General features: G+C 41.5%; 1 protein-coding gene across 5 annotated transcripts in view; it reads left to right on the top strand.

Annotated features, from left to right (window-relative positions):
- LOC106601482 (protein shisa-6) overlaps positions 1 to 26768 on the top strand; it is a 73321-nt gene that overhangs the window by 3188 nt on the left and 43365 nt on the right. For 3 of the 5 annotated variants that reach the window (XM_045715240.1, XM_014193705.2, XM_014193704.2), the window contains exons 3-5: positions 4776 to 4924; positions 12388 to 12480; positions 13272 to 13343. In XM_045715240.1, coding sequence (XP_045571196.1) covers positions 4776 to 4924; positions 12388 to 12480; positions 13272 to 13343 — 314 coding nt within the window. The remainder of the gene's footprint in view (positions 1 to 4775; positions 4925 to 12387; positions 12481 to 13271; positions 13344 to 26768) is intronic. The other 2 variants (XM_045715241.1, XM_014193706.2) reach the window with 1 other exon arrangement.

Genomic DNA, 26768 nt, shown 5'->3' with positions numbered 1-26768 from the left:
AGCAGCTATCTCATTCACTCACGGTGTTGTATTTGAGTAGTATACCTATGCCTTGCAAGAAAAGCTATAACAAGACAGTACCCAAAGAGATGGTTTGGGTGGAGAAACCACATGTGGTTAGCCAGTCATTGTGGTTGTCTAATGGTGGTCCGGTGTCTATTAGCCCATAGCAGAGGGGGTTGTCTACCTGTTCAGCCAAAGCTAAGATCTTGATTAAAGCCCATATGAGGCTAATTGTGCCTTGCTAGGACTGGCTTCTGTACCCTCGTTACCTGCTGGCTCCATAAAATCAAGGCAGTGAGTGGAATTCAGATTGATTGTTCTCAGAGTCCATGCAGCATTAATTTGTACCCATTCTTAAGCAAGCCCCTCCCATGGCATCAATCCTAGCTAGAAAATGTATGTTTCTCCACTAGAGATCATTTGTACCACAAGCCTAGTGGATATAGTGGCTGTTCTAGCAGACTGGAAGACCTTTGTCTGGAGTTAAATGCAGCTTGAGCTGTAGCGGTGGCCAGATGTTCAATATGGGGTAAGTTCCAAGGATGACACTGACTGTCATCTTCTCATGACAGGGATCTACAACCATAGATCTGTCTCTCTTCCACAACATCCATTAACCTCAGCATTAATACTTCTGCTGTTAGATGAGTCACACTCACACTGTTGTTAGAAGTCCATACTTCAACCTGTCAAATGTCATTGACTCCTAGCTGAACAATGCATATCAAAGCATTAGAAAGGAAACCTGTTTGTTCCCCTCAGTTTATTAAACGTCTGGTTCTGAAGAGAAATCTTTCAGGTGGACGGTTCTGCTGACAAAATACAGATACGAGAACAAGGCTTGGATAAGTGCCCCCCATTCATTTTTCCTTTCGGAAATTCATGGTTATGTCTACAACCTCATTAGCTATTGATTTAATAGTCACACCAAAAGATGGTGTCAAGTACAGGTCTTTGGTTTAAGAGATAATGTTCTCAGACACATTTTTCTGCTCGTAGAGTGACATTCAAATATACAATCCTTAAATGCAAGCCAAGCCATTACCTTGACAGTTTCAACGATGACAGTACAAGTAGAAAATATGATACCAATATCTGTCTGTCTCTAGTGTATTCCTACAGTTCTAGTCAAAGCTATTTCACGCAACCTACCAAATTACTCACTTTGATCCCACTAAAGACTATTAGACTTCTGAGGCTGTGGCAGTGCCTCCATCTCAGTACTCAGAACTGAGGAGACTGTGAGGATTTCTGGTCCCTTAATGCTCTCCTATCCTAGCCATGGGGCATACTTTCAAATGGAGATGCATACTGCGACCACCACATCAGTATGAGTGGTGGTGAGAGAGATGAGACAGATGCTGCCCAATTCTGATTTCTTTCTAGAGCTAATTGTTCTTTTGACCAATCAGATCAGCTCAAAAAATATAGAATGTGAAAATATCTCATGTCTGGTCAAAAGACCAATTAGTGTAAAATCAGAATTGGGCTGCCTGTGTAAATGCAGCCTGAGTAGGGATGACTAAACGAGGTGACATTGCATAGTGGACATTCAATAGCTTTTTTAATGATTTATTTCCAACAATCATTTGGCACATCTGGTAATAATGATCTCTGCCGGGGGAAAAAATGTACTTCTGTGGCTGGCTTGAGACATTAATGCTGGATTGTGAGGGGAATGCTAAGGCATTGGCAGACCTTTGTTGTTTCTTCTGTGACCTTCACGGAGGCACAATAAATGTCGAGTGAAAGCCAAAGCCAGGGATTTGAGTGGTCTATATTGATCACTTTCTCGAAAGCAAACCTGGATGCAATTTAAGATGGATCTGTTGCAAAAAAGTATCTACTCTCAGATTGAGTACATATTAGGTTTTGTTATGCCAGTGAGAGTCAGTTCCAATACATTCAAAAGGGATTTCTAAATTGACCTGCATGCAGTGAGATTCAATATGTCATTTTTGAGAGATTTTACCATAATATTGGGCAGAGAAAGCAGATTGGGTGAGGTAGGTGAGATAGTATGGCTTTGCAATGTCTCTTGTATAACTTTAATGTATGTAAAGCACACCTACATGGATTTATTTCCTCTCCAGTTTCTGCTTCTACTCCATTAGTGGTTGGCAAGTCAGTGATATGCTTCTCTCTGCTCACATTGGGAATATTCATTTTTTTGGTGTTCCTGACAACCTAATCTCTCATGGACAGACTATATATACCTAATTGGTACTGGCACTGGACCTCGAGCATCTGACCAAATTACAAAAGATTTTAGTTCTGCATTAACCAAGATTACTCACAACCTGATAGGCAGGGTCAATGCTGCAATACCTTTCTAACATATTCATTCAGCCATGAATCATGGCTTGACAAACATTTTGTGGAGTTCAGGATCCAAGGGAAGTAGAAATTCACATTGGTTTCCATTTTTTTCTCCCCAATGCTTTTGAACCTATTTTAATTGGTAAATGGTCAGGTGCAGCAAAGAAAGACCTAGCAAAGCTGCAGCTGGCTCAAAACAAAGCAGCACGCCTTGGCCTTAACTGTACACACAGAACTAACATCAATAGCATGCATGAGTCTTTCATGGTTCAGGGTTGAGGAGAGATGTGTTACTTCTCTTCTAGTCTTTTTAATAAATGTGTGTGTGTTGAAAATGCCTAACCACTTGTATAATCTATATGCATACACTTCAAACAGACATACTGTACATACTCCACCAGATACACCACTATGGGTTTCTTCACAGTACCCAAACCAAAGACAGATTTAATGCATCACTCAGTTACTGTATGTTTAGAGCCATGTCATTGTGGAATGCTCTGCCACAAGACATTACTCAGGCAAAAAGTAAGTTTAGCTTTAAAAAACGGAAGAAAAAAATGTATGCTGCATCACATCATCTCTCCTATTTCTAAAGATTTAATGTATTGTATATAAGAATATGTCACGTCTTGACCATAGTGTGCTCTTATTTTCTATGGTAGAGTAGGTCAGGGCGTGACTGGGGGGGTTATCTAGTTTATTTTTTCTATGTTGTGTTCTTGTTTCTTTTTTCTATGTTGGGGGTTTTGTATGATTCCCAATTAGAGGCAGCTGGTCATCATTGTCTCTAATTGGGGATCATATTTAAGTAGTTGTTTTTCCCACCTGTGTTTATGGGAGATTATTTTGAGTTAGTGCATGTTGCACCTCTGTCGTCACGGTTTGTTGTTTGTTTATAGTTTATTGTTTGTTCTGGCTAAGTTTCACTATATAATAAAGATGTGGAACGATACGCACGCTGCGCCTTGGTCCGTTCCTACACACACACACACGTGACAGAATATGAATATGTATATATGAATAGTGTGTAAATACTGTTGTCTCTTGGTCTCTTTCAAATATATAACTCTTATTTTTATGTGCCTTTTTAATTTGGATTTAATGTAATATCTTATGTTTTTCTTGTCTATAACTGTTCTGTACTTTGTCATGAATTTGTACATTGTATGTGTACCCCAGGAAGAGTAGCTGGTGCATGTGCAGTAGCTAATGGGATCCTAATAAACTAAACTAATCAGTTTAGAATGGAGATGATAGACTTGTTGAACATCTACACCACATGCTCATAATAATTCAATCTCTGTCTCAGTCTGAAATAATTGCAAACATGTCGCCATATCTGTAAACACATTCTAGGCTTCCTTATCTCTTTTGACAATGTAGAAATGTGTTAAAATAGAAAAAAAGAGAAGAAAAAAATCCAATTTCACTGCGGAGGCAAGTCCCTCTGATAACCAACAAGACTGAACTACATCCTCTGTCATGTGCTGCAAGTGCAGTGTAAAGGGAATTACAATTTATTTTCACTTCTCTTCTTTACAATATTTACTTTACTCCCTCGATGGATGATGGGTGTATCGTTTGAAGATTATTTTATACTTTCCCATTTCTTGTAGATGTTTTTTTTCCCCTTCCCATACATAGGAATGTACTGGTGCTTTTGAAACATGATTTAGCTAAGAGATTTTGTAGGGGAGGAAACTGTGACAAGTCTCGACTTTGGTGCTTTCAAACACAATATTTGTGTGGGACTGGTTGAACGTGTTCCTGCTATACAAGACACAAAGTAGTCAACTGGGGCGATGAAAACCAGGTCGCCTCAGTCTGTGAAAAGGATATGGTTAAAGTGTGCCCATCCTAGAAGGGAAAGGCTATTAATACATAGCTCCCAAAGTCACAGAGAGTTATGGAAAGAAGTTGACTCAGGTCGACTTTGACACAGTTACATTACCCTTTCAGCTCTTTGAAGAAACCAATATGTCCACCATCCTCACCACTATACTTCAATGGGGACCAATGTTGAAAATGGTGATAGCAAGATGATTTGTGTAGAGCCCTTGGAAATTGGTAACTTGGTAGGAGTTAGATTCATTTGAACCTTAGTAGTGGGGGCGTATAGCTCTAGCAGAACGTTCTTCAAGGAACATTGATGAATGGCTTTAGCTGTTCTCCCTTGGCCTGAAGGGAAAGGCCCATCTGTACTCAGTGTGGCTCAGTATTGAAACCTGGCCTATTGGCCACCTTGTTGTAATTACACTTTACACTGTGCCTGGTTCTGGAGCTCCACCAACACAATTGGAGCTGTATGTAACTAAATAAATTAAGTAGACCTTCTGGGGATGTTGAGAGTAATGGTTGTCGGTGATTGAAAACAGGAAAGTATTTCTGGTTCTGCTTGTATAGTCTGAAAACGATAAAATTACATCTGTGTTTTTACATTTCTTTTGCAGAGCCCTTGCAGACATTTTGAGGCAACAAGGACTAAATAAGGAGAATGAAAATATTGCAGCGTTGGAGGGTTCACCCAAAGACATAGACACGCCTCTCCGAACGTCCAAGAACCATTACACCCCAGTTCACACCATGCTAGCAAACCACGGTGGGTACCTGCACTGTTTTTACTTCACATATCCAAGAATATCTTGCAAAAATGATTCAAACTGTATTTGTCCTAAGCATAGGTTCTGAAATGGTCTTTACCTCTAGTACGCTGCACGGTGCACTATGAGTTGAATCTAAGTCCTTTCTCTGTATAAAATCGATACCCAAGATGACAGAGTTACTATGGAAACAGAGGTTATGTTAAATAGTTAGATAAAATGAAAAGAGGTTCAATATAAATGTCATGAGAACATAATAGAGAAGGTGTTATTAAAGCCATATTCTTTGCCCTAAGTTACATTCTCTGAGTGATGGAGATCCAGTCTGAATTTCATTTATACAGTAGTGATTGGTAGGAATTATGGAGGTGGATGTATAGAAATCTCATAGAAACGAGACAAGCAGGGATGACTGAATAAGGACACATTATATTATGGACGTTCAATAGCTTTTTATGACTACACAGTAATCTCCATTGTACACGCTTCTATGTAACAGTATATATAACTACTGTCATTATACTTGGCTGACATGTGTACAACAATGTTATTTCTATGGTATGCGACCTTTGCATTGTAAAGTCGGACCTTATTGCTTTCATTATTGGTCAAAATGGTCTTTGACACACGCACTGAAATAGATGATGGGCAGTGTTAGAGAAGCTACTCTGAAAATATAATTAACGAGCTACCAGTTACTTCACACTATTGTAAGTTAAACTACACTAAAGCCAACCTTAAAGTTACTTTTGAAAAGTAGTTCACTACATCCAAACGACTTAGCGAAAAATGATCATACCTGAATCTGAAATGTCACAGACTACAAATTGCAAGAACATATCACTCTGGAGTCAGATGTTAACAGAATGTCTATTCTGGCCTATTAAACTCAAACGTGGAATTAGGCACACAAAAAGTGTTTCAAGTGAGAATTAGGCAGGTTTGATGCTGAAAAATAAAGGCAATTCTTGCCTACTTCAACAATATTTTCTTTTTGCAAAACAAAAGTAGTATGTAGTTCCAGTAGTAAGCTACACCACTACATGACAACAAAGTAGTATGTAGTTCCAGTAGTAAGCTACACCACTACATGGCAACAAAGTAATGAACTACTGAAAACACTTCCAAGATTTGAATTTAGGTCAACTACCACAAAGCTACTGCAAAAATGTATTTAAACTGCTAGTTGAACCATATGTAGTTCACTACTCCCCCAAACTGATGATGGGGCCCTGCTACTTAAGTATACATTTTTAAGACTGAAAACGATATAGCAGCTTAGACAAAGGGCCTCGGCTGAGTCTATTTTCATGCTGGGGTTCCATAAGCCTACTCAGCATTGGCTCAAAATGGAGATGCAAATGAACATGTTCTTCGGGAGACACATGGCTTTTGTCCTGAGATAATTCTGTCTTGCATCGCTGTTCCTCCTTCTTTTATCCGGTCTCCAGATCCCTGCTCCGGGGATCGCTTGCTAAGTGCCCTAGTATGGTGTCCCAGATTCAGTGTTATGTTTCACTCTCGTGTCAAAGTAGACACTCCTCCTCATCCAGGGATTGTGTCAGAGGAGAACTGTTACGTGCTACACACACCATGGGATGTGAGCCGCTTTTCTGACTTGACTCAAGCCACAAAAGCCACAGCTGCTGGTATGTGCAGTTTATTAAATGAAACTAGTGTAAGGGCCAGCCAACAGAGGTAGTTACAGTTATGTTTGCCTGAATTCCAGCACTTGACACTTCAATAATTCTCATTGGAATCAATAACCACTTTGACTGCCATTTTACAGTTGCCCAAAACTAGGATTGTCTAACCCCTTATCGGCTTTCATCCCCTCTAACAGCTCTCACTGTGTTTCATGAATCCATCATGTTAACCCCGAAGTGACCTCAAGACTACCATGACACCCCAGTGTTTTACATTAAGAGATTATGGACTATGCTGCATACTTCCCCAGTGTTTTACATTAAGAGATTATGGACTATGCTGCATACTTTCCCAGTGTTTTACATTAAGAGATTAAGGACTGTGCTGCATACTTTCCCAGTGTTTTACATTAAGAGATTAAGGACTGTGCTGCATACTTTCCCAGTGTTTTACATTAAGAGATTAAGGACTGTGCTGCATACTTTCCCAGTGTTTTACGTTAAGATATTGTGGACAATGTTGGATACTTCCCTGGTGTTTTACATTAAGATATTGTGGACTATGGTGGATACGTCCCCAGTGACTTACATTAAGAGATTATGGACTGTGCTGCATACGTCCTCAGTGTTTTACATTAAGAGTTTGTGGACTATGCTGCATACTTCCCCAGTATTTTAGTTTAAGAGATTATGGACTGTGCTGCATACGTCCTCAGTGTTTTACATTAAGAGTTTGTGGACTATGCTGCATACTTCCCCAGTATTTTACTTTAAGAGATTATGGACTGTGCTGCATACGTCCTCAGTGTTTTACATTAAGAGTTTGTGGACTATGCTGCATACTTCCCCAGTATTTTACTTTAAGAGATTATGGACTGTGCTGCCTACTTTCCCAGTGTTTTACATTAAGAGATTGTGAACTGTGCTGGACACTTCCCCAGATTTTTACATTAAGAGATTGTGGACTATGCAGGATACTTCCCTAGAGGCTGACTATTTTGTTTGGGTTCATGTCAGTCCTGTAATTGGTCTTCATCCCTTGTGGCCTCCTTTCTGACACGACTCATCTTTCTGTTGTGAAATACTGTATGCGTCTCCCTCAAGTCTGGCATCAGCTGTACTATACTGGTTTAAACTGGCCTTGACTGAACTAGCCTCAACACATACAGTATGAAGTTCCATTACATACTGTATTACAATGCTAGTTGGTGTCTTTGGTGGCTCATGTAGATTATATGTGGATATACCTGGGAATCTGCAGTAATACATGAGATCCTCATGAATATATCTGTTTTTCACAATTCAGATGGTATTCTATGTTGTTTTATTTTCACACTTGGAAATACATTATGTTCTAACATCATTTTCTCATTGATGTTGGTTGGTCTGTGCTTGGACCCTAAACTCTTCTGCTAAAGGAAAATCAGTTAAATTACCCTTTCGAGATAATGTATCAGTGTATTTCAGCATAAGAACACAATGTATCATAGTCAACGTCTCCTACAGTAGAACCTGAATTCAGCCCTTAGGCGCTGTCCTTAGAGTAGACCAAGGTTAGAAAGCTGATCATCCCCATCACAGCTTGTCAAACACTGGTGGAGATACAGTGCATTTGGAAAGTATTCAGACCACTTCACATTTTCCACATTTTGTTACGTTACAGCATTATTCTAAAATGTATTAGTCCGCCTCTGGCTGGGCCACTAAAGGGTATTCGGAGACTTGTTCAGTAGCCACTCCTGCATTGTCTTGGCTGTGTGCTTAGGGTCATTGTCCTGTTGGAAGGTGAACCTTCGCACCAATCTGAGGTCCTGAGCACTGTGGAGCAAGTTTTCATCAAGGATCTCTCTGTATTTTGCTCTGTTCATCTTTCCCTCAATACTGACTAGTCTCCCAGTCCCTGCCGCTGAAAAACATCCCCACAGCATGATGCTGCCACCACCATGCTTCACCATAGGGATGGTGCCAGGTTTCCTCCAGACGTGACGCTTGGCATTCAGGCCAAAGAGTTCCACCTTTATTCTCATGGTCTGAGAGTCCTTTAGGTGCCTTTTGGCAAACTCTAAGCGGGCTGTCATGTGCTTTTTACTGAGGAGAGGCTTCCGTCTGGCCACTCTACCATAAAGGCCTGATAGGTGGAGGGTTTCAGAGATGGTTGTCCTTCTGGAAGGTTGTCCCATCTCCACAGAGGAACTCTGGGGCTCTTTCAGAGTGACCATCAGGTTCTTGGTCACCTCCCTGACCAAGGCCCTTCTCCCCCGATTGCTCAGTTTGGCCGAGCGGCCAGATTTAGGAAGAGTCTTGGTGATTCCAAACTTCTTCCATTTAAGAATGATGGAGGCCACTGTGTTTTTGGGGACCTTTGATGATGCAGAAATGTTTTGATACCCTTCCCCAGATCTGTACCTCGACACAATCCTGTCTCGCAGCTCTACGAACAATTCCTTCGACCTCATGGCTTGTTTTTTTCTCCGACATGCACTGTCAACTGTGGGACCTTATATAGACAGGTGTCTCACGCCTTTCCAAATCATGTCCAATCAATTGAATTTACCACAGGTGGACTCCAATAAAGTTGTAGAAACATCTCAAGGATGATCAATGGAAACAGGATGCACCTGAGCTCAATTTCGAAGTCTAATAGCAAAGGGTCTGAATACATATAAGGTATTATAAGATATTTCTGTTTTTTTATGGGGTATTCTGTGTAGACTGTGTAAATTATTTAATACATTTTAGAATAAGGCTGTAATGTGGAAAAAGGGAAGAGGTCTGAATACTTTCCGAATGCACTGTATGTGTTGTAGTTGTTTTCCCTTTGGTATTATTCTAAGCCAAGAACACTTCATGAAGGCATACTTCAAACAGATAAAAAAACTTGCACAAACGCCTCTTTTTATTCAGCATAAATTGGACACAGTCAACTTCTTAAATCCTGAGAGTCATTAAGTATTTACTAGTTTCTTAGTATGAAAATCCCAAAGTAATAGTGATGGGCAAAATGTTTCAGCAATCAGTTTACAGTATCCGTTGGGCTTGAAAACAGAACCAAACAGGCTTTAGAGAGCTCAGGCCCGTGTCAAACGTCAGTGTAATGAAGACCAGGGCTAATGGTCCCAAGTGTTCCTTCTCATTATGATCATTTGAAATGCGGTTCGATCTCTGCCTCTATGGCCCAAAGGTCTGAGTGACGCTATTGACTTTGAAGTTGCTCCATTGAGATAGGGCTGTTGAACTATTTGCCAGCTAATGCAGACTGGCACTAACAGGAAGGAAGAGAGTGGCGGGAGGGGAACTCAATAGGCCTTTGTAAGACAGACCGTCATGTTGTTTCTCCTCTATTTTCAGTTTAAGCTTTCACTGTCTGATACACACTCACTTTCTCAGCCTACCTGCATCTTTTTTGTGCACAACATTTTGGTGTTCGATTGGCAGGACAAATGGAGGTTGTCAGACTGCTGGCAGGCACTTTGACGGTCCATTGTGGACCTCTGCACTCTCAATTACAGGACTTGTTCCAGCCAGACACAATATAGCATCTTGGAACAAATTATGTTACATAGTGATCTTTAAGACCAAGGAAATCCAGGATGAAATGTTTTGTTGCAAGGCACATTTTTAATTAACTGACATTTCATAGATACAGTACTACAATGCAGCTGTCATAATTATGAAGATCGATCCAATTACACAGTTTATGAATCAATTATATAAGGTCCCTCCATAGTGTAGGTCTATGTGGGGTAAAAGTGTTCTACTGTATAAGTTGAGGAAGGAATTAATCAGTTCTAAAACACAGGAGAGTCTCGGTTAGAAGGGTTCTTTAGAATCTCTCTACTGATCTTCAGGGTCAAGTGCCCAAGCCTGAAAGACATTTTTCCACCCAATTAAAGTTTGAATGTTTTACCTGCTTTGGCAAAAGGGCAGGGCTTTTGACCCTGAATGGGAATCTTTGTTTAATTTGTGAACGATATGAGAAGGGAAGGTCTTCACTAGCTCCTCCAGCTCGCAGCTTTGGGGAGTGCGACCTTTTGCGGTGGTGATGATCCTGAGTGTACATCAGACATCATAAATTGTTAATGTGAGACCTTCCTTTCCCTCTGTGTCCCTGTTCCTTTACCAGTTAGCTGAGCCAAAGAGGGAGTGAAATACAGAGTCCTCCTCACCATCTGTCAGAGTGCTGGCTGAACTGAACTAAGACACCATAAACGACAAAGTCCCGTGAACACAGCTATTCAGCTAACTAAAGAATGAGGCTAATGCATCATATAATACGTTCATTAACTAGGGTGGTTGGAAGTATTAAGAGCAGAGGTGGGACCAAGTCGTTGTTTTACAAGTCACAAGTAAGTCTGAAGTCTTAGCACTCAAGTCCCAAGTCAAGTCCCAAGTCAAGGCAGGCAAGTCAGAGTCAAGTCTCAAGTCCTAACTTTGAGTTTCGAGTCCTAAACAAGTCAAAATGTACTCTTCACCAAATGTAATACCATTTCATATTTTTAACTAGAGTTATAGTTAGTATACTACATTTATGCAAATCATGAATGCTTTAAAATATATATATATATTTATTACTTTCCAAATAAACATTATATTTCCATGGAAATACATGTGTCACGTCCTGACCAGTATAAGGGTTTATTTGTTATTGTAGTTTGGTCAGGGCGTGGCAGTGGTGTGTTTGTTTTGTGTTGTCGGGGTTTTTGGGTATTGTTCTATGTTTTGTATTTCTATGTTTTTTCTATGTTGTGTATTTCTTTGTGTTGGCCGGGTATGGCTCTCAATCAGGGACAGCTGTACATCGTTGTTGCTGATTGGGAGTCATACTTAGGTAGCCCTTTTTCCACCTGTCTTTTGTGGGAAGTTGTTTTTGCACTGCTATGGTTAGCCTGCAATACTGTTTAGCTGTCATTCGTTTTTTCAGTTTCATGTTTTGTGTAATGTTCTAATAAAAGTTAATATGAGCATTCACGTACCCGCTGCATTTTGGTCTACTCACTACGACAGCCGTGACAACATGGGTAGCCATGTTGTAGCTCAGTCTTGGGTGCAATGATCACGTTTCCGCACTGACTGACTGTGTGGAGGCTCATTGACTTAATGTTACGTTAGCCAACATGCTACACTAGCAGAGTTATAAATTATATAGCTGTCGGCTATATTAGCCACGACTTACCGTTCTTTGTGCAGCTTCAAATGTCGAACCAAGTTGGAAGTTGTTGCGCCTCCGTCTAATTTTGTTACCGCATGTTTTGCAAATTGCAATCCGTTTTTTGTTGACTACAGTGTAGTCTTCATATCTAAAAATAATAATTTTGGGAATCATGTTTCCAAGGGCTCCATCTGAATTCACTCGCCGACGATCCTCTGCATTGCCACGCAAAACTTTTTCTCAGCTAGCACAATTTGATTGGCTGCTGTCCAATTCAAACAATAATCAGTTAAACGAAGAGTTGATGCGCTGCACACTTTTTTAATAGCATCATTTTTAATATTTGGGCTTGGGAAGGATATCAAGTCAGTTCGAGTCAAAGGGCTCAAGTCCAAGTTAAGTCACGAGTCATTGGTGTTAAAGTCAAAGTCGAGTTGCAAGTCATCATATTTGTGACACGAGTCTGACTCGAGTCCAAGTCATGTGACTCGAGCCCACACCTCTGATTAAGAGTGTCCCAGACGCTGATATGTGTACACAGTTGTTTGTGATTTCCTATGTGAGGGTTGGAACGAAAATCAGCAACGAATATGCTTAGTGAATTGTCTCGGTCAGATAAATGTTATTGGTCATCTCATGCCATCTTAACTCTGCATTTCTTCCACAGGGCACTATGGGAAAGAGAACTTCCGCCAAGGCCAACTTGATCATAACTTCATCTCCTCTGGATTCGTGACACTGGGACGACCGCACCTAAAAGGTATTGTCCATCTCCATTGTCTGTTGGTCTGATGACAATTACTATGTCTTCAAGAGTAAAGACAGCGTTGTGGTACAAAATTCTAACACAAATCTCACTCTCATTTTCACCTTGCCTCTCACATCCACACATTTCCTCCACTCTTTGTCCAAAAAGTCTTCTTCCATTTTTCGAACCGCTGTTTGAGTAGATCAGGGGGAAACAGTGCAATAGCCCATCCAATAATTTTACTTGCTCACTTCTCAGCTGGCAGTCACCTTGGGAAATGGGACTGAAGCTTTTGGCAGAACAATAACGGCATTTCTCAAAGCTAATTGAAAAGAGAAAAGCCTCAATGAGTTACTGCTTTGTTCAGATGTGAAAAGTACTCTCCTTTTTGTTATGTTTTTCCCCTTGACTGACTCATATAGGCATTTACACAATGGCCATGTGTGGATGAAATAACACTTAGCATTATCAGCACTGCATGCTGTACTTGTCACATCCTCCAACTCTTCTTTGTGCCAGATCACTGTGTACAGAACTGTCTACTGTACGAGAACAATGGAGTCAGTTGAGCTGACAGAGTCTCGTCTCCGCTCACTAAGGACGTTTAAAATCATTGATGAAAGTTGTACATAAGTAACTTCCTGTCAAATGCCAAGAAAACTACATTATGATATACACCTATTGAATTTATCAGTAGAACATAGAAAACGAAATGTTCTTAATCTGGTAGTATAAGATGGTAATAGCTAGAATTGGTGCATAAAGCTAAGTAATAAACAAGTGGCTGTTCTCTGTCTTTGCAGCGCAGCACTCTGTAGACGATTTAGGGCAGCTGTCCTGGCAGGGAGATCTGGACGTTCCTAATATCTCCTACAGTATGTAACATATTCTCACTATGGAGACCCCTGCTTCCTGCCGGAGAACAGCCACACACCTGCTTTCTGCTCCCGCCAGATAAGACCACTCTATAACACTTCTCACACCTAGACCCTGGGCCCATAGAGTGGGTTTGGCGGCTAATCGCACCAGCTCCTCATAATGCAGGGCATCAGAGCAGACGCCTTGCCACTATCATTAACCAGCCCAGTACAGCTTTCAGAAAGCGTGGCTGTCAGGTGTACCTAATGCAAAACATAGAGAAACAACACAAGGAGGAGTGGAAAGCAGGCTTGAATGTCTGTGCTGGTCTGTTCTCCAAAGTATAAAGCAGTCATGGGTTCTGTAGATGATTAGGATAGACAAGGAGGGTGACAAGCATTAAAATGGTTGCTATGTCATGATTAACAGTGTGTGTGTGTGTGTGTGTGTGTGTGTGTGTGTGTGTGTGTGTGTGTGTGTGTGTGTGTGTGTGTGTGTGTGTGTGTGTGTGTGTGTGTGTGTGTGTGTGTGACGAGACACATTCTGATGGTGTTATTGTGTCTGCAATTTTATAACCACTTCTTGTAAGTTTTAGGTGTCTGCAAGGTAAGTGGTATTTTACCAAGTGACAAAAACAAGTACTGTTTTACATTTGCTTCTAATTAAAATTCAAATATTTCCTTGAAAATCTATATAGTTGTTCAATATGTTCATATCTTTAAACAAAGAATGTATGTGAAAATTAGGTAGGCTAATTGGGGTTTGAACAGCAATCCTCTGCCTTCCTGTTAGGCCACATCACTGCTGCCTGGTGTTACAGTAACTGTCATTACAAAGCCGAGGGCTTTTCCACCTCAAACAGCTGGCTGTCAACAGGCTCTCTGTCTGCTCCCTGTACCTCCTGTTACTATCACCAGTTTGACAGCCAGTATTGGCACTGACCCAGTATATAGCTTACTCTCTTATTTCTTATTTCTCGTGTTTTCTTTATTATATTTATATATATATATTGTAGCGACCTGCACAGACAGCTGTGTGTTATGTGTTATGCTGTTCGTTGGTTGTGTTGTACTTACCAGTACCCAGTGTTCACGGGGTCCGACATGCCAGTCAAACTGCTATCTGCCAACCACGGGAATGCCTGGAATGTTCTGGTGCCGGGCATCCTGATGGTTGGTGGAGCGGTGTGTGGGGTGTGTGGGGGGGTTTGGCTGGGGGTGGAGCATCACCAGTTTAAGACCATGCTTAGCCATTGTTCTCTCTCTTACGTCTGGTCTTAACAAGAGACGGTCACGGTTGATTTATATGGGTATCCTTATTTGGCGTGGGCTACGGCCAAACAGTAGCCTGTGTTGAGTTTGGTTAATAAATTGGGATTTGTAAACTCAATTCTCTGTCTGAATAATTGTTCATTTATGATCTAGCCAGGTCATTACAATATATACAGTGATTTGCAAAAGTATTCACCCCCCCTTAGCGGTTTTCCTATTTTGTTGCATTACAACCTGTAATTTAAATACATTTTTATTTGGATTTCATGTAATGGACATGAACAAAATAAAATAAATAAAAAGTGAAATTTAAAAAATTACTTGTTTCAATTTTTTTTTTTTAAACGAACGGAAAAGTGGTGCGTGCATATGTACTCACCCCTTATGCTATGAAGCATAAGGGGTGCAACCAATTACCTTCAGAAGTCACATGATTTGTTAAATAAAGTCCACCTGTGTGCAATCTAAGTGTTACATGATCTGTCACATGATCTCAGTATATATACACCTGTTCTGAAAAGCCCCAGAGTCTGCAACGCCACTAAGCAATGGGCACTACCAAGCAAGAGGTACCATGAAGACCAAGGAGCTCTCCAAACAGGTCAGGGACAAAGTTGTGGAGAAGTACAGATCAGAGTTGGGTTAGAAAAAAATATCTGAAACTTTGAACATCCCACGGAGCACCATTAAATCCATTATAAAAAAAATTGAAAGAACATGACGCCACAACAAACCTGCCAAGAGAGGGCCGCCCACCAAAACTCACTGAACAGGCAAGGAGGGCATTCATCAGAGAGGCAACAAAGAGAACAAAGATAACCCTGAAGGAGCTGCAAAGCTCCACATCGGAAATTGGAGTATCTGTCCAAAGGACCACTTTAAGCCGTACACTGCATAGAGCTGGGCTTTACAGAAGAGTGGCCAGAAAAAAAACATTGCTTAAAGAAAAAAATAACAAAAAACATTTGGTGTTCGCCAAAAGGCATGTGGGAGACTCCCCAAACATATGGATGAAGGTACTCTGGTCAGATGAGACTAAAATTGAGCTTTTTGGCCATCAAGGAAAACGCTATGTCTGGCGCAAACCCAACACCTCTCCTCACCCCGAGAACACCATCCCCACAGTGAAGCATGGTGGTGGCAGCATCATGCCATGGGGATGTTTTTCATTAGCAAGGACTGGGAAACTGGTCAGAATTGAAGGAGTGATGGATGGCGCTAAATACAGGGAAATTCTTGAGGGAAACCTGTTTCAGTCTTCCAGAGATTTGAGACTGGGTCACAGGTTCACCTTCCAGCAGGACAATGACCCTAAAGCAACACTCAAGTGGTTTAAGGGGAAACATTTAAATGTCTTGGAATGGCCTAGTCAAAGCCCAGACCTCAATTCAATTGAGAATCTGTGGTATGACTTAAAGATTGCTGTACACATGCGGAACCGATCCAACTTGAAGGAGCTGGAGCAGTTTTGCATTAAAGAATGGGCAAAAATCCCATTGGCTAGATGTGCCAAGCTTATAGAGACATACTCCAAGAGACTTGCAGCTGTAATTGCTGCAAAAGGTGGCTCTACAAAGTATTGACTTTAGGGGGGTGAATAGTTATGCATGCTCAAGTTTTCAGTTTTTTTGTCTTTTTTCTTGTTTGTTTCACAATAAAACATATTTTGCATCTTCAAAGTGGTAGGCATGTTGTGTAAATCAAATGATACAAACCCCCTTAAAAAATCTATTTTAATTCCAGGTTGTAAGGCAACAAAATAGGAAAAATGCCAAGGGGGTGAATACTTTCGCAAGCCACTGTATATATTCGTTTTTTTAATTAGTTATACTATTTTGATATTGATTGCTGCTCTGTTGGGTAGAGCTGGCAAGTTAAGCATTTCACTGTACTTTTACATGTGACAATAAAGCTTACATTCTAACTTGACAGACATGTTACGTGTCCCCATAACATCATTATAACCCTGCTACAATACACCATACTGTAACCCTGCTACAATACACCATACTGTAACCCTGCTACAATACACCATACTGTAACCCTGCTACAATACACCATACTGTAACCCTGCTACAATACACCATACTGTAACCCTGCTACAATACACCATACTGTAACCCTGCTACAATACACCATACTGTAACCCTTCTACAATACACCATACTGTAACCCTGCTACAATACACCATACTGTAACCCTGCTACAATACACCATACTGTAACCCTGCTACAATACACCATACTGTAACCCTGCTACAATACACCATACTGTAACCCTGCTACAATACACCATACTGTAACCCTGCTACAATACACCATACTGTAAACCTGCTACAATACATCATACTGTAACCCTGCTACAATACACCAAACTGTAACCCTGCTACAATACACCATACTGTAACCCTGCTACATACACCATACTGTAACCCTGCTACAATACACCATACTGTAACCCTGCTACAATACATCACTGTAACCCTGCTACATACACCATACTGTAACCCTGCTACAATACACCAAACTGTAACCCTGCTACAATACACCATACTGTAACCCTGCTACATACACCATACTGTAACCCTGCTACAATACACCAAACTGTATCTTTCGCATCTCTCTTCAGTCCCTAAATTCCTTTCAAGTTCATTTCAAGTGTGTATTATGATATTCTGGATCTTTTCCCCATGCATTCACATGGAACTGTAAATATGTATTAATGAATATCCATGATGGATTGGCCAGGCAGATGTGTCCATTTAGCCACTGTGGACCACAACAGATTTATTAGACACAGCTAACGGCCAAGCAGCTGCCACAGAGGAAATACTTCAAGAGATTCCACTTCATTCATCTAAATGACAAACATTGAATTGATAAAAGGTGTTTTTAAAGGTGGTGAAGAGTTAGAAATGATTTGTCCTCAAATGAGACATTAACCTTGCAAATGACTAATTGGTTGTGAAAATAAAAATCTCACCAAAGCTAAGTTATGTCACGAATGTAATAAATGCTAATCTGTTTGTCCTAACTGACTTAAGACAAAAATGTGAGGGCATTGCCAGTGGGCGTAGACTAACATGGGTTGAATATTTCATAATATTGTTATAAATCTAATTACGTCATTCTGAACCCCAGGCCTTTTTCCTTCAAAAGTAACTCCTTTCACAAAACCAAACTGTTTTTGAGGTCAAACAAATTATCCTTTGTCCATCGTGACGCTTTCAGATATCAAGTGAACAAACATTACCCTTGTCTTAAGGATTGTTTGTGTCCCCCCCCACCCCTCCCCCCTACCCCTCCCCCTCTGGCTGTGACATCCACTGATGTGCATCCTGCTTAATTATTTTTTCATAAGTTGCTCCCTGATTTTGTCCCAGGGGGAATTGGTTTCTTCTCATCCCAATCCATTTAAGCTGACCTTGTCTCATAGGGACAGTGCTGCACCCCTCCCACATCCCTCCCTTTTTCTGTAATCCCTGAGGCTCCACATTGGTAGGAGAGGTCAAGTACACCAAGCAGGTGTCACCTGCATGACTACATTATGAAGATCTCAGGTCTAAAGGCAGACAAACAAAAGGCAGACATTTCAGCTAAGTGATATCCCAGAAAGGAGGGGTGTAAGAGGAGGTAGGTACTGAAGAGGAGACTGTATACAGTATATTTTTATTTAACTAGGCAATTCAGTTAAGAACAAATTCTTATTTACAATGACGGCCTAGGAACAGTGGGTTAACTGCCTTGTTCAGGGGCAGAATGACAGATTTTTACCTTGGCAGCTCAGGGATTCAATCTAGCAACCTTTCGGTTACTGGCCCAACTCTCTAACCACTAGGCTACCTGCCGCCCCACTATATCACTAAGAGGTACAGTCAAAGACCCAGTGCAGAGGAGTAAAGGGGTACCACGCCCTGTAGTGAAGTGTTGCGGTTCCAAGGCAAGTGGAAAAGGAAATGGCTGGGCAGAGTGTCTTAGCTGTGACCTCTACTGTTCACGCCAGATTGGGAGGGTGTTAAAAGCTTGACCCCTGAGTGACCTCCCAGATGCGTGAGCCGCCCAGCCGTCCATCGCCCCTCCTGACCAGTCTACTGTGACCACTTCACTGTGCCCTTCGGCTGTGTGACAGCCAGGGGAAGAGGAGAGGCATGCCACGCATGGCCCTGCCAACTAGATCCTAATGGACAGGCCTGAGCACCAAGACGGACTGTAATCTAATAATAGTGGGCCATTGTGACGGAGGCACAGAACTCTCTACCTTCACGCGCATACGACTCTCTCCCCACTATTGTGAGTTTTCTGTCTAAAAAAATACAGGAAGAAATTCTAAAGGATTTATTCATGGTGATAGTTGATGGGAGAATATTCTCTTTGTTGCCTGTCTTTGGAAAGAGGCGCAATCCATTTTTATTTTAAGAACCAGGGCACTATTCAGAGTTGGGGCTCTTGCAAGACATCTAAAGTGCTTCTTGTTAAGGTCATGTCTGTTGTGACATAACAGTTTGTGTCATAGCATGCCAAATGTTGCGTTAGACGTGGAAATGTGAACAAATTGTTTGCAACTGGTAGTTTAGATAATCTTGACATTATTTTCGATCGTAATCCAAAATCAATCAGTCAATCAATGCAGCATGGTGAAGGTAAATCATAGATGAATTCAGGTGTATTAAAGATCCTTGTGAATAGTTCACAAACCCATAAAGGCTATCGAGCGACACTGCTCTCACTGACCTTGTTCCTTTCTGTTCTCAGCAAGAGCCACATTGGCACAAGCTGTGTTTTCCTTTTCTTTCCCGATGAGCATGTCTCTGAGCAGAGTACAGCCTCTGCTCTGTGCTGTAGGAATCTGGGACAGCCAAATGCACAATATGAATTGATTATAATCCTTATTCAGCCTGTCTATTAAAGAAGCAGGCTAAAGGAAGTGATTAGGTTGGCTTCATGAGTCTCATGCTCCCTTAGTCCCACATGCCTTTAACAGTGGCCTGGGTGGCTGTGGGCTGGGACTCAGCTCTCTATCCGCTAGCCTTCTGATTTGTATTATTTATTTTATTTGTTTTATTTTACGTTTATTTAACTAGGCAAGTCAGTTAAGAACAAATAATTTTTTCTTTATCTTACTGATAAACACACTGATACCCTCACATCACCTCCAGTGATCCATGGTCATTTCATGCATTATGCACTGCTGTTGTGTGTGTTAGGCCAGTGAAATCCCATTAGAAGGGCCCGAGATGGATCAGCATGTATGGTGTGTGTGTTAGGCCAGTGAAATCCCATTAGAAGGGCCGGAGATGGATCAGCATGTATGGTGTGTGTGTTAGGCCAGTGAAATCCCATTAGAAGGGCCGGAGATGGATAAGCATGTATGGTGTGTGTGTTAGGCCAGTGAAATCCCATTAGAAGAGCCGGAGATGGATCAGCATGTATGGTGTGTGTGTTAGGCCAGTGAAATCCCATTAGAAGGGCCGTAGATGGATCAGCATGTATGGTGTGTGTGTTAGGCCAGTGAAATCCCATTAGAAGGGCCGGAGATGGATCAGCATGTATGGTGTGTGTGTTAGGCCAGTGAAATCCCATTAGAAGGGCCGGAGATGGATCAGCATGTATGGTGTGTGTGTTAGGCCAGTGAAATCCCATTAGAAGGGCCGGAGATGGATCAGCATGTATGGTGCGTGTGCAAGAGCAATATGCATATTGATGCCATCTGAGTTTTGATGGTACTCTGCATTATGAATTGGCATGGAAACAGCTAGATATGCATTAATTCATTGCTTACTTATCCCAAAGTGTCTTTATCTCAAATTGGAAATATAATTATCTTTCTCCCATCTCCATATCAGGAGTTGGTGCATTTATTCTTGAGGACGTACCACTTCAGAATAGAATCGCAGAGCCTCCTTGAATTCCAATGTGCCTGTTGAGCTTGAGTTAGGATTCAGTGTGTACGACAGTGTTTACTATTCAGTTAAATGATTTTCACATTTGTATCATGTTGTATGAATGTGCTTTGTGAAAATGATACACCAACTTGCACAGCAATACAAACATAACTGTATAGCCTATTGTAGGGAATTTGTATTTGTGATCTCACACATTAAAGCACACGTTAAGTGTGATGCAGGTAAAAGTCCTTGGGAGGCTAGTATGCCTTTTTATAGTTCTCCTCAGGTTTAAGAGACTCCTATTCATTCTATCCTTTACATAGCATTCCATTCAAAACTGTCTGTATCTCTTACTATGTTGAAAAGCAAGGACACTGTACACTGTAACGTTGTGATTATCTCTGTGTGACTTAATGTTATGAGCTCCTGAAGGGGCGGAAGGTAGCCTAGTGGTTAAGTGTGTTGGGCCAGTAACTGAAAGGTCACTGGGTCAAATCCCCGAGCTGAGTAGGTGAAAAATCTTTCGATGTGACCTTGAGCAAGGCACTTAACCCTAATTGCTCCTGTAAGTCACTCTGGATAAGAGCATCTGCTAAAATGTAAAACATGTCCCACTGTCTTCCCAGTATAGCTTTACATTTCATTAGTTTGCTCATACAGTTGGAAACATCATACCATATTAAAGACAATGTCAGGCGGGTTATTTGAATGATTAATTTACATCTATATATTGTATATAAATACACAGCCTTTTATTAGGGCAGGGATATATTGCTGTCTCTATCTGCATTAGTGTTGCATGCTCCATAATCTCATTAATAAGAGACATGCATTATTCATCAACTGTGCATTTTGACGGCAAGGTATAAAACAGCATTTTTTATGTAAACAGGGAAACAGTCGGACTCTAGCGAGAGATGAGGAGACCACGCAGCCTTCAGCTTGGGGGTTGAAGTAAAGATGAAGTATAAGACAGGGCTTATTACCTGCTGGGCTGGAGCACGAGGAACCAGAGAAGAGAGGAAGGGTGACAATTACACAGCCATTCAGCTACAGGGCACGGCGTATGCTAGCATGAAATGCTATTAGCGGGCCGACAAAGTTGTGAATTGAATGCTATAATGATGCAAAAGCCCTCTATGACATATCCAATCATGTTAGGATGGAGATTAGTGTTATCTGCACTCCACCTGTCAATATCTATTATGAGGAGAGAGCAGCACAGGGCAGTGGTGGATATGGAATTGCTTCTGTCAGCATGACGCCAACGAGCTAGCCGACATCAGAAGAGCAGCAGTGACCATACCACACCTGTCTGAATACTAATACCAGGGAGAGCAGATCTAGCATGCATAGCAGGACAGCTACAGTACTGTGCTGTATGTGGCCCAGACACTCAGTGCTGCTATTGAAGAAAGGCTGTTGTTCTGTAAAGGGAGGATCTGCCATTACATTGAAGGGATAGCTCATTCAAAGCTGGACCAAAGCTGACACAAATGGAGCAAATGGCTGAGAGATACAAACCCTCTGACACCCAAATACCAAAATGCTGCAACAAGCCCAGGCCAGGCTGTGTATTTGGGGGTTTGTTGGCTGTGATGTGTACAATGTCTTAGCTAATGTGGAAAGCCAACGAAGTGTCTACATTTTTCAGAATGTATTTACTCATAAATAGAGACACAGGTGCATGCAAACACACACGCACATACACACACACACACACAAACACACAGGAATATCCACAATCAGCTCATCAGAGAGAGAGGAAACTGCAGTGAGTGCAAATCAGTGCCCAGTAGGGTGGAGAACGAGCAATGAGATGTGTGTTTTGTTATGCACATCAAATCCTCTAGCTTTTCGGCATAATGGTGGTGGTGGAACATTGAGCTGCAAGCGACAAGCTCTCATTCCAGCCACAAATGGCTGGTAATTGCAGCTCGGTGGAATGGCGTCCCAAAATCACAATTGCGTCTGATCCATAGTCATCATACACTCTCTGCTGGCTGCTTCATTAGGCAACGCCTCGGAGTAGATTTAGAGTGACAAGAGGAAGAAGGACAGGCCCATACATTAGAGCAGTACATTTTCCCTCACATATCCTGCGTGTATATATATATATATATATATATATATATATATATATATATATATATATATATATATATATATACACACACACACTGAGTGTACAAAACACTAGGAACACCTTTCTAATATTGATTTGCAGCCCCTTTTGCTCTCAGAACAGCCTCAATTCGTCGGGCATGGACTCTACAAGGTGTCGAAAGCGTTCCACAGGGATGCTGGCACATGTTAACTCTAATACTTCCTATAGTTGTGTCAAGTTGGCTGGACCATTCTTGATACACATGAGAAACTGTTGAGCGTGAAAAAACCAGCAACGTTGCAGTTTGTGGCACACTTAAACTGGTGTGCCTGGCACCTACTACAATACCCTGTTCAAGGCACTTAAATATTTTGTCTTGCCCATTCACCCTCTGAATGGCACACATACACAATCCATGTCTCAATTGTCTTGAGGCTTAAAAATCCTTCTTTAACCTGTCTCCTCCCCTTCATCTACACTGATTGAAGTGGATTTAACCAGAGACATCAATAAGGGATCATAGCTTTCACCTGGATTCATCTGGTCAGTCTATGTCATGGAAAGAGCAGGAGTTCCTGATGTTTTGTACACTCAGTGTGTATCCTCTATATCCTGTACTGTATCCTGTAGTGTTCACTCATTCAGGGAAGCACAGCGTGTTAACTCTCTCTCAGACCTGTAACACAGACATAGTATTGACATCCTAAACAAATCCATAACCCATTCAGAAACACAGCTCGGTGATGTTCACATTGAAGACACCCTGATGAAGGGAGTTGTTGCTTAGGGATATGAAAAATCTAATATTTGTGGCATGAAGGAAAATGCGGGTTGACTTCAGAACTGTGCTATTGAATAAAATAGAGGTGTGAGAGCCGAGAGTGGGCCGGTATGACAGGCCTGTTATCAGTAGACTGTCCCTTGGGTGTTGTCCTGGAAAAGAAGGAACCAGGCTTCAGCAGCAGGCAGTACTGACAGAGAGAATGAGAGAGAAGTAGAGAGAGATGGAGAGAGAAGGAGAGGGATAGAGATAGGGAGAGAGGGCAGGAGAACCAGGCAGAAGACAAGGGTTTTGGAGTTCTGAAGGGTGCAATCCCCAATAATGTGAGACATCAATCAGGACCATTTCCTCGTGCTGTGTGGCCACTTTTTTATTAAAGCTCATTAAGAGAATGCAAGGAGTCTTTTATGCTAATTTCCCGTTCATCATGTTGCAGTGTGATATCGGCAAGAGGCTGGTCCCATTAATCTGGCCATGGAGAACACTGGCTTTGAAGGCCATATCTTATAATAGCAGCTATTTGTCTTCAAACAAATCATTGTGGTGCACATTCTCATGAACTGTCGACACCGCCCATCAGTAATGGCATTTTCTAACACCAAAATCTTGAGAATCTTTATTTTCTATATAGCAAAGTTGGTTACAACATAAAAAAAGTATAACCAAGTTGTTGACAATGGCAAACTATGATTTACTGGCAAATAATTGTACCTTTCAACAATAATTATAAGTCAAATTAGTCTTATGCATCGGCTTGGGTTTAGATGACCACATCAGAATATTTTTGGTGTGATATGGTTCAATAATATAGAGTAAAATACAGAAACATGACTAAATAACATCTAAGATGTTTTTATAGGAAAGGAAAATAAATAATTTGCCTTTATGGAGCAGTAATGATGCATTTAGCACTCTCATCTCCTCTTGTATCCTTATCATTTCAGGTCTGGACACTCTCATCTCCTCTTGCATCCTTATCATTTCATGTGTCTGGACACTCTCATCTCCTCTTGTATCCTTATGATTTCAGGTGTCTGGACACTCTCATCTCCTCTTGTATCCTTATCATTTCAAGTGTCTGGACACTCATCTCCTCTTGTATCCTTATGATTTCAGGTGTCTGGACACTCTCATCTCCTCTTGTATCCTTATCATTTCAAGTGTCTGGACACTCTCATCTCTTGTTGTATCCTTATCATTTCAGGTGTCTGGACATTTTTTTCCCTGTTTCTGGACACTCTCATCTCCACTTGTATCCTTATCATTTCAGGTGTCTGGACATTTTTTTCTCTTTTCTCTGTGTCTGGACACTCTCGTAATATGTGGCAGACAGGCAAGCAGGCAGGCGAGCGCAGGCAGCCAGGCAGGCAGGCAGGCAGGCCGCCAGGCAGCCAGGCAGGCAGGCATGCAGGCAGGCGAGTGCAGGCAGACAGCCAGGCAGGCGGGCAGGCAGGCAGGCAGGCAGGCAGGCAGGCAGGCAGGCAGGCAGGCAGGCAGGCAGGCAGGCAGGCAGGCAGGCAGGCAGGCAGGCAGGCGAGTGCAGGCAGACAGTCAGCCAGGCAGGCAGGCAGGGACGCAGGCAGGCAGCACAGCGGTTCTATCAGACTAGATCTGTCCCTGGGCGAGTTGAGTCTTCATGGGGGGAGAGACTGCAGCTTGAGGCACATCATATTCTTCCATCTCTCTCCAGCCCCAGACAACAGGCTGGGCAAAAGGACTGTGGGTGCCGCCAACTGTGAAATTAATTGAACTTGTGATCTGAGGGGTAGGGACTAGTATTCACCCTGAGGAGGCATGTGTGTGTCTACGCAAACATTAGCCCATGACAAAGGAACAACAGAGCCCAGAGGCAATGCATCCCAGGTCAGTTTCTTTCCACACCAAGATGTCTACGGACATGGCTGGATTACTGCTCCAGTTGACTTGGGTGACATTGCAGCTTTTTCATTTGGCTCTTGTGTGGGATACATTTTTTTAGGAAAAAGTAATGTTAAAATCTGTAGTGTTAAACATGTCAGATATTTTTCAATCATTAATATTCTTTCAATGATAACCTTTCAAAGAGCCACATTATTGTTGTAGGAATAGACTTTCAACCAGTAAATCAATGATTACACAGGGGACCAGAAGGTTAAGAACACGGCCTGAACACACGGTCACCATTTTGGGGATATAATAGAATTTTATCAGTGGACTCAAGAATTCAATTACAGTACAGCCTGCTTCTGGACACACTGATAAATATTTGTAGGGGGCTGTTACATTTTAGTGGAAAATATATTTTTATTGTCTGCCCACCCGACACAGAGGGGATGGATGGAGGCTTGAAACAGACTGCCGATGCATGCAGTGTGGAGAGTAGGCCATCACAAGTGCATTGCTTTAAGAAGTTTGTGTCCCTCCAAAGGTTCCCAGAAATGCAGTCTCTGGCAGGCCCCATGGATACAATGCAATCTCTGCTGCCCCACATTAGATAACTACCCTGAAACCTACATTGAGGTCAAATTGCACCAGTCACACAGCAGCATCACTGAAAGACTCTGCCTTAAGGTGGATGGTTGTGGTTTAGAGTTTGGAAGTGACAAAAGGCTCTATCGGGCAAAAAAGTGTCTAAACTTGCAACCAATAGAGCATGATTTCACTATGTATATATTTACATCCACTAATTCAGCTAAGTGTAAAGGACTTTAATGCAAGGATACATGGTGAGAGGAGCAATAATATAACAACTATCTAGAACCTGGAAGGGTTTTTCGGTTGTCCCCATAGGAGAACACTTTGAAGAACCCTTTTTGGTTCCAGGTAAAACCCTTTTGGTCCCAGCTAAAAACCTATTGGGTTCCATGTAGAACCTGTCGTGACTTTACCTTCATTAATCTGATGACTGTTATTTATTTAATCCACTAAATATGTTTAATTGTTACCCGATTAAATGAATCATGTAACAATTAACTCATTAGGATTTGGGGCACCATGGAATAAATTGTTACCGAGTTACCAACTCCCGAATTAAACTCTAGAAGATATATAAGTTATATATGGATAACAGTAATTTATTAATCATTACCTCATATCAGTCTTATAATTCTGAATGGTCGCAACCTTCTTGGATACGCAAAAACTCCAGCCTTGAGTACTACACAAATTGGTTTCAATATTTATTTATTAGCTAACTAAATAATAACACAGAATACACATACACACTTCCATGAGACAAAGGTCCCTAGTGTACTGACAAGATATGACGGCTTGTTACATATATGGAGAGGGGGTGGGTAAAAGAGTAAGAAAAAGGGACATTTATCGTGGATACATTCTAGGACTGTCCACACATTAATTATATACCTTGCACATGAACCACCGGCCATTTGGAATAAGAAGTAATGAATGTATTTATGT

The sequence above is a fragment of the Salmo salar genome, chromosome ssa03 (genome assembly GCF_905237065.1).
Source record: "Salmo salar chromosome ssa03, Ssal_v3.1, whole genome shotgun sequence".
NCBI classification, from domain to species: Eukaryota; Metazoa; Chordata; class Actinopteri; order Salmoniformes; family Salmonidae; genus Salmo; species Salmo salar.
This window is presented reverse-complemented; position numbering and strand designations above follow the sequence as displayed.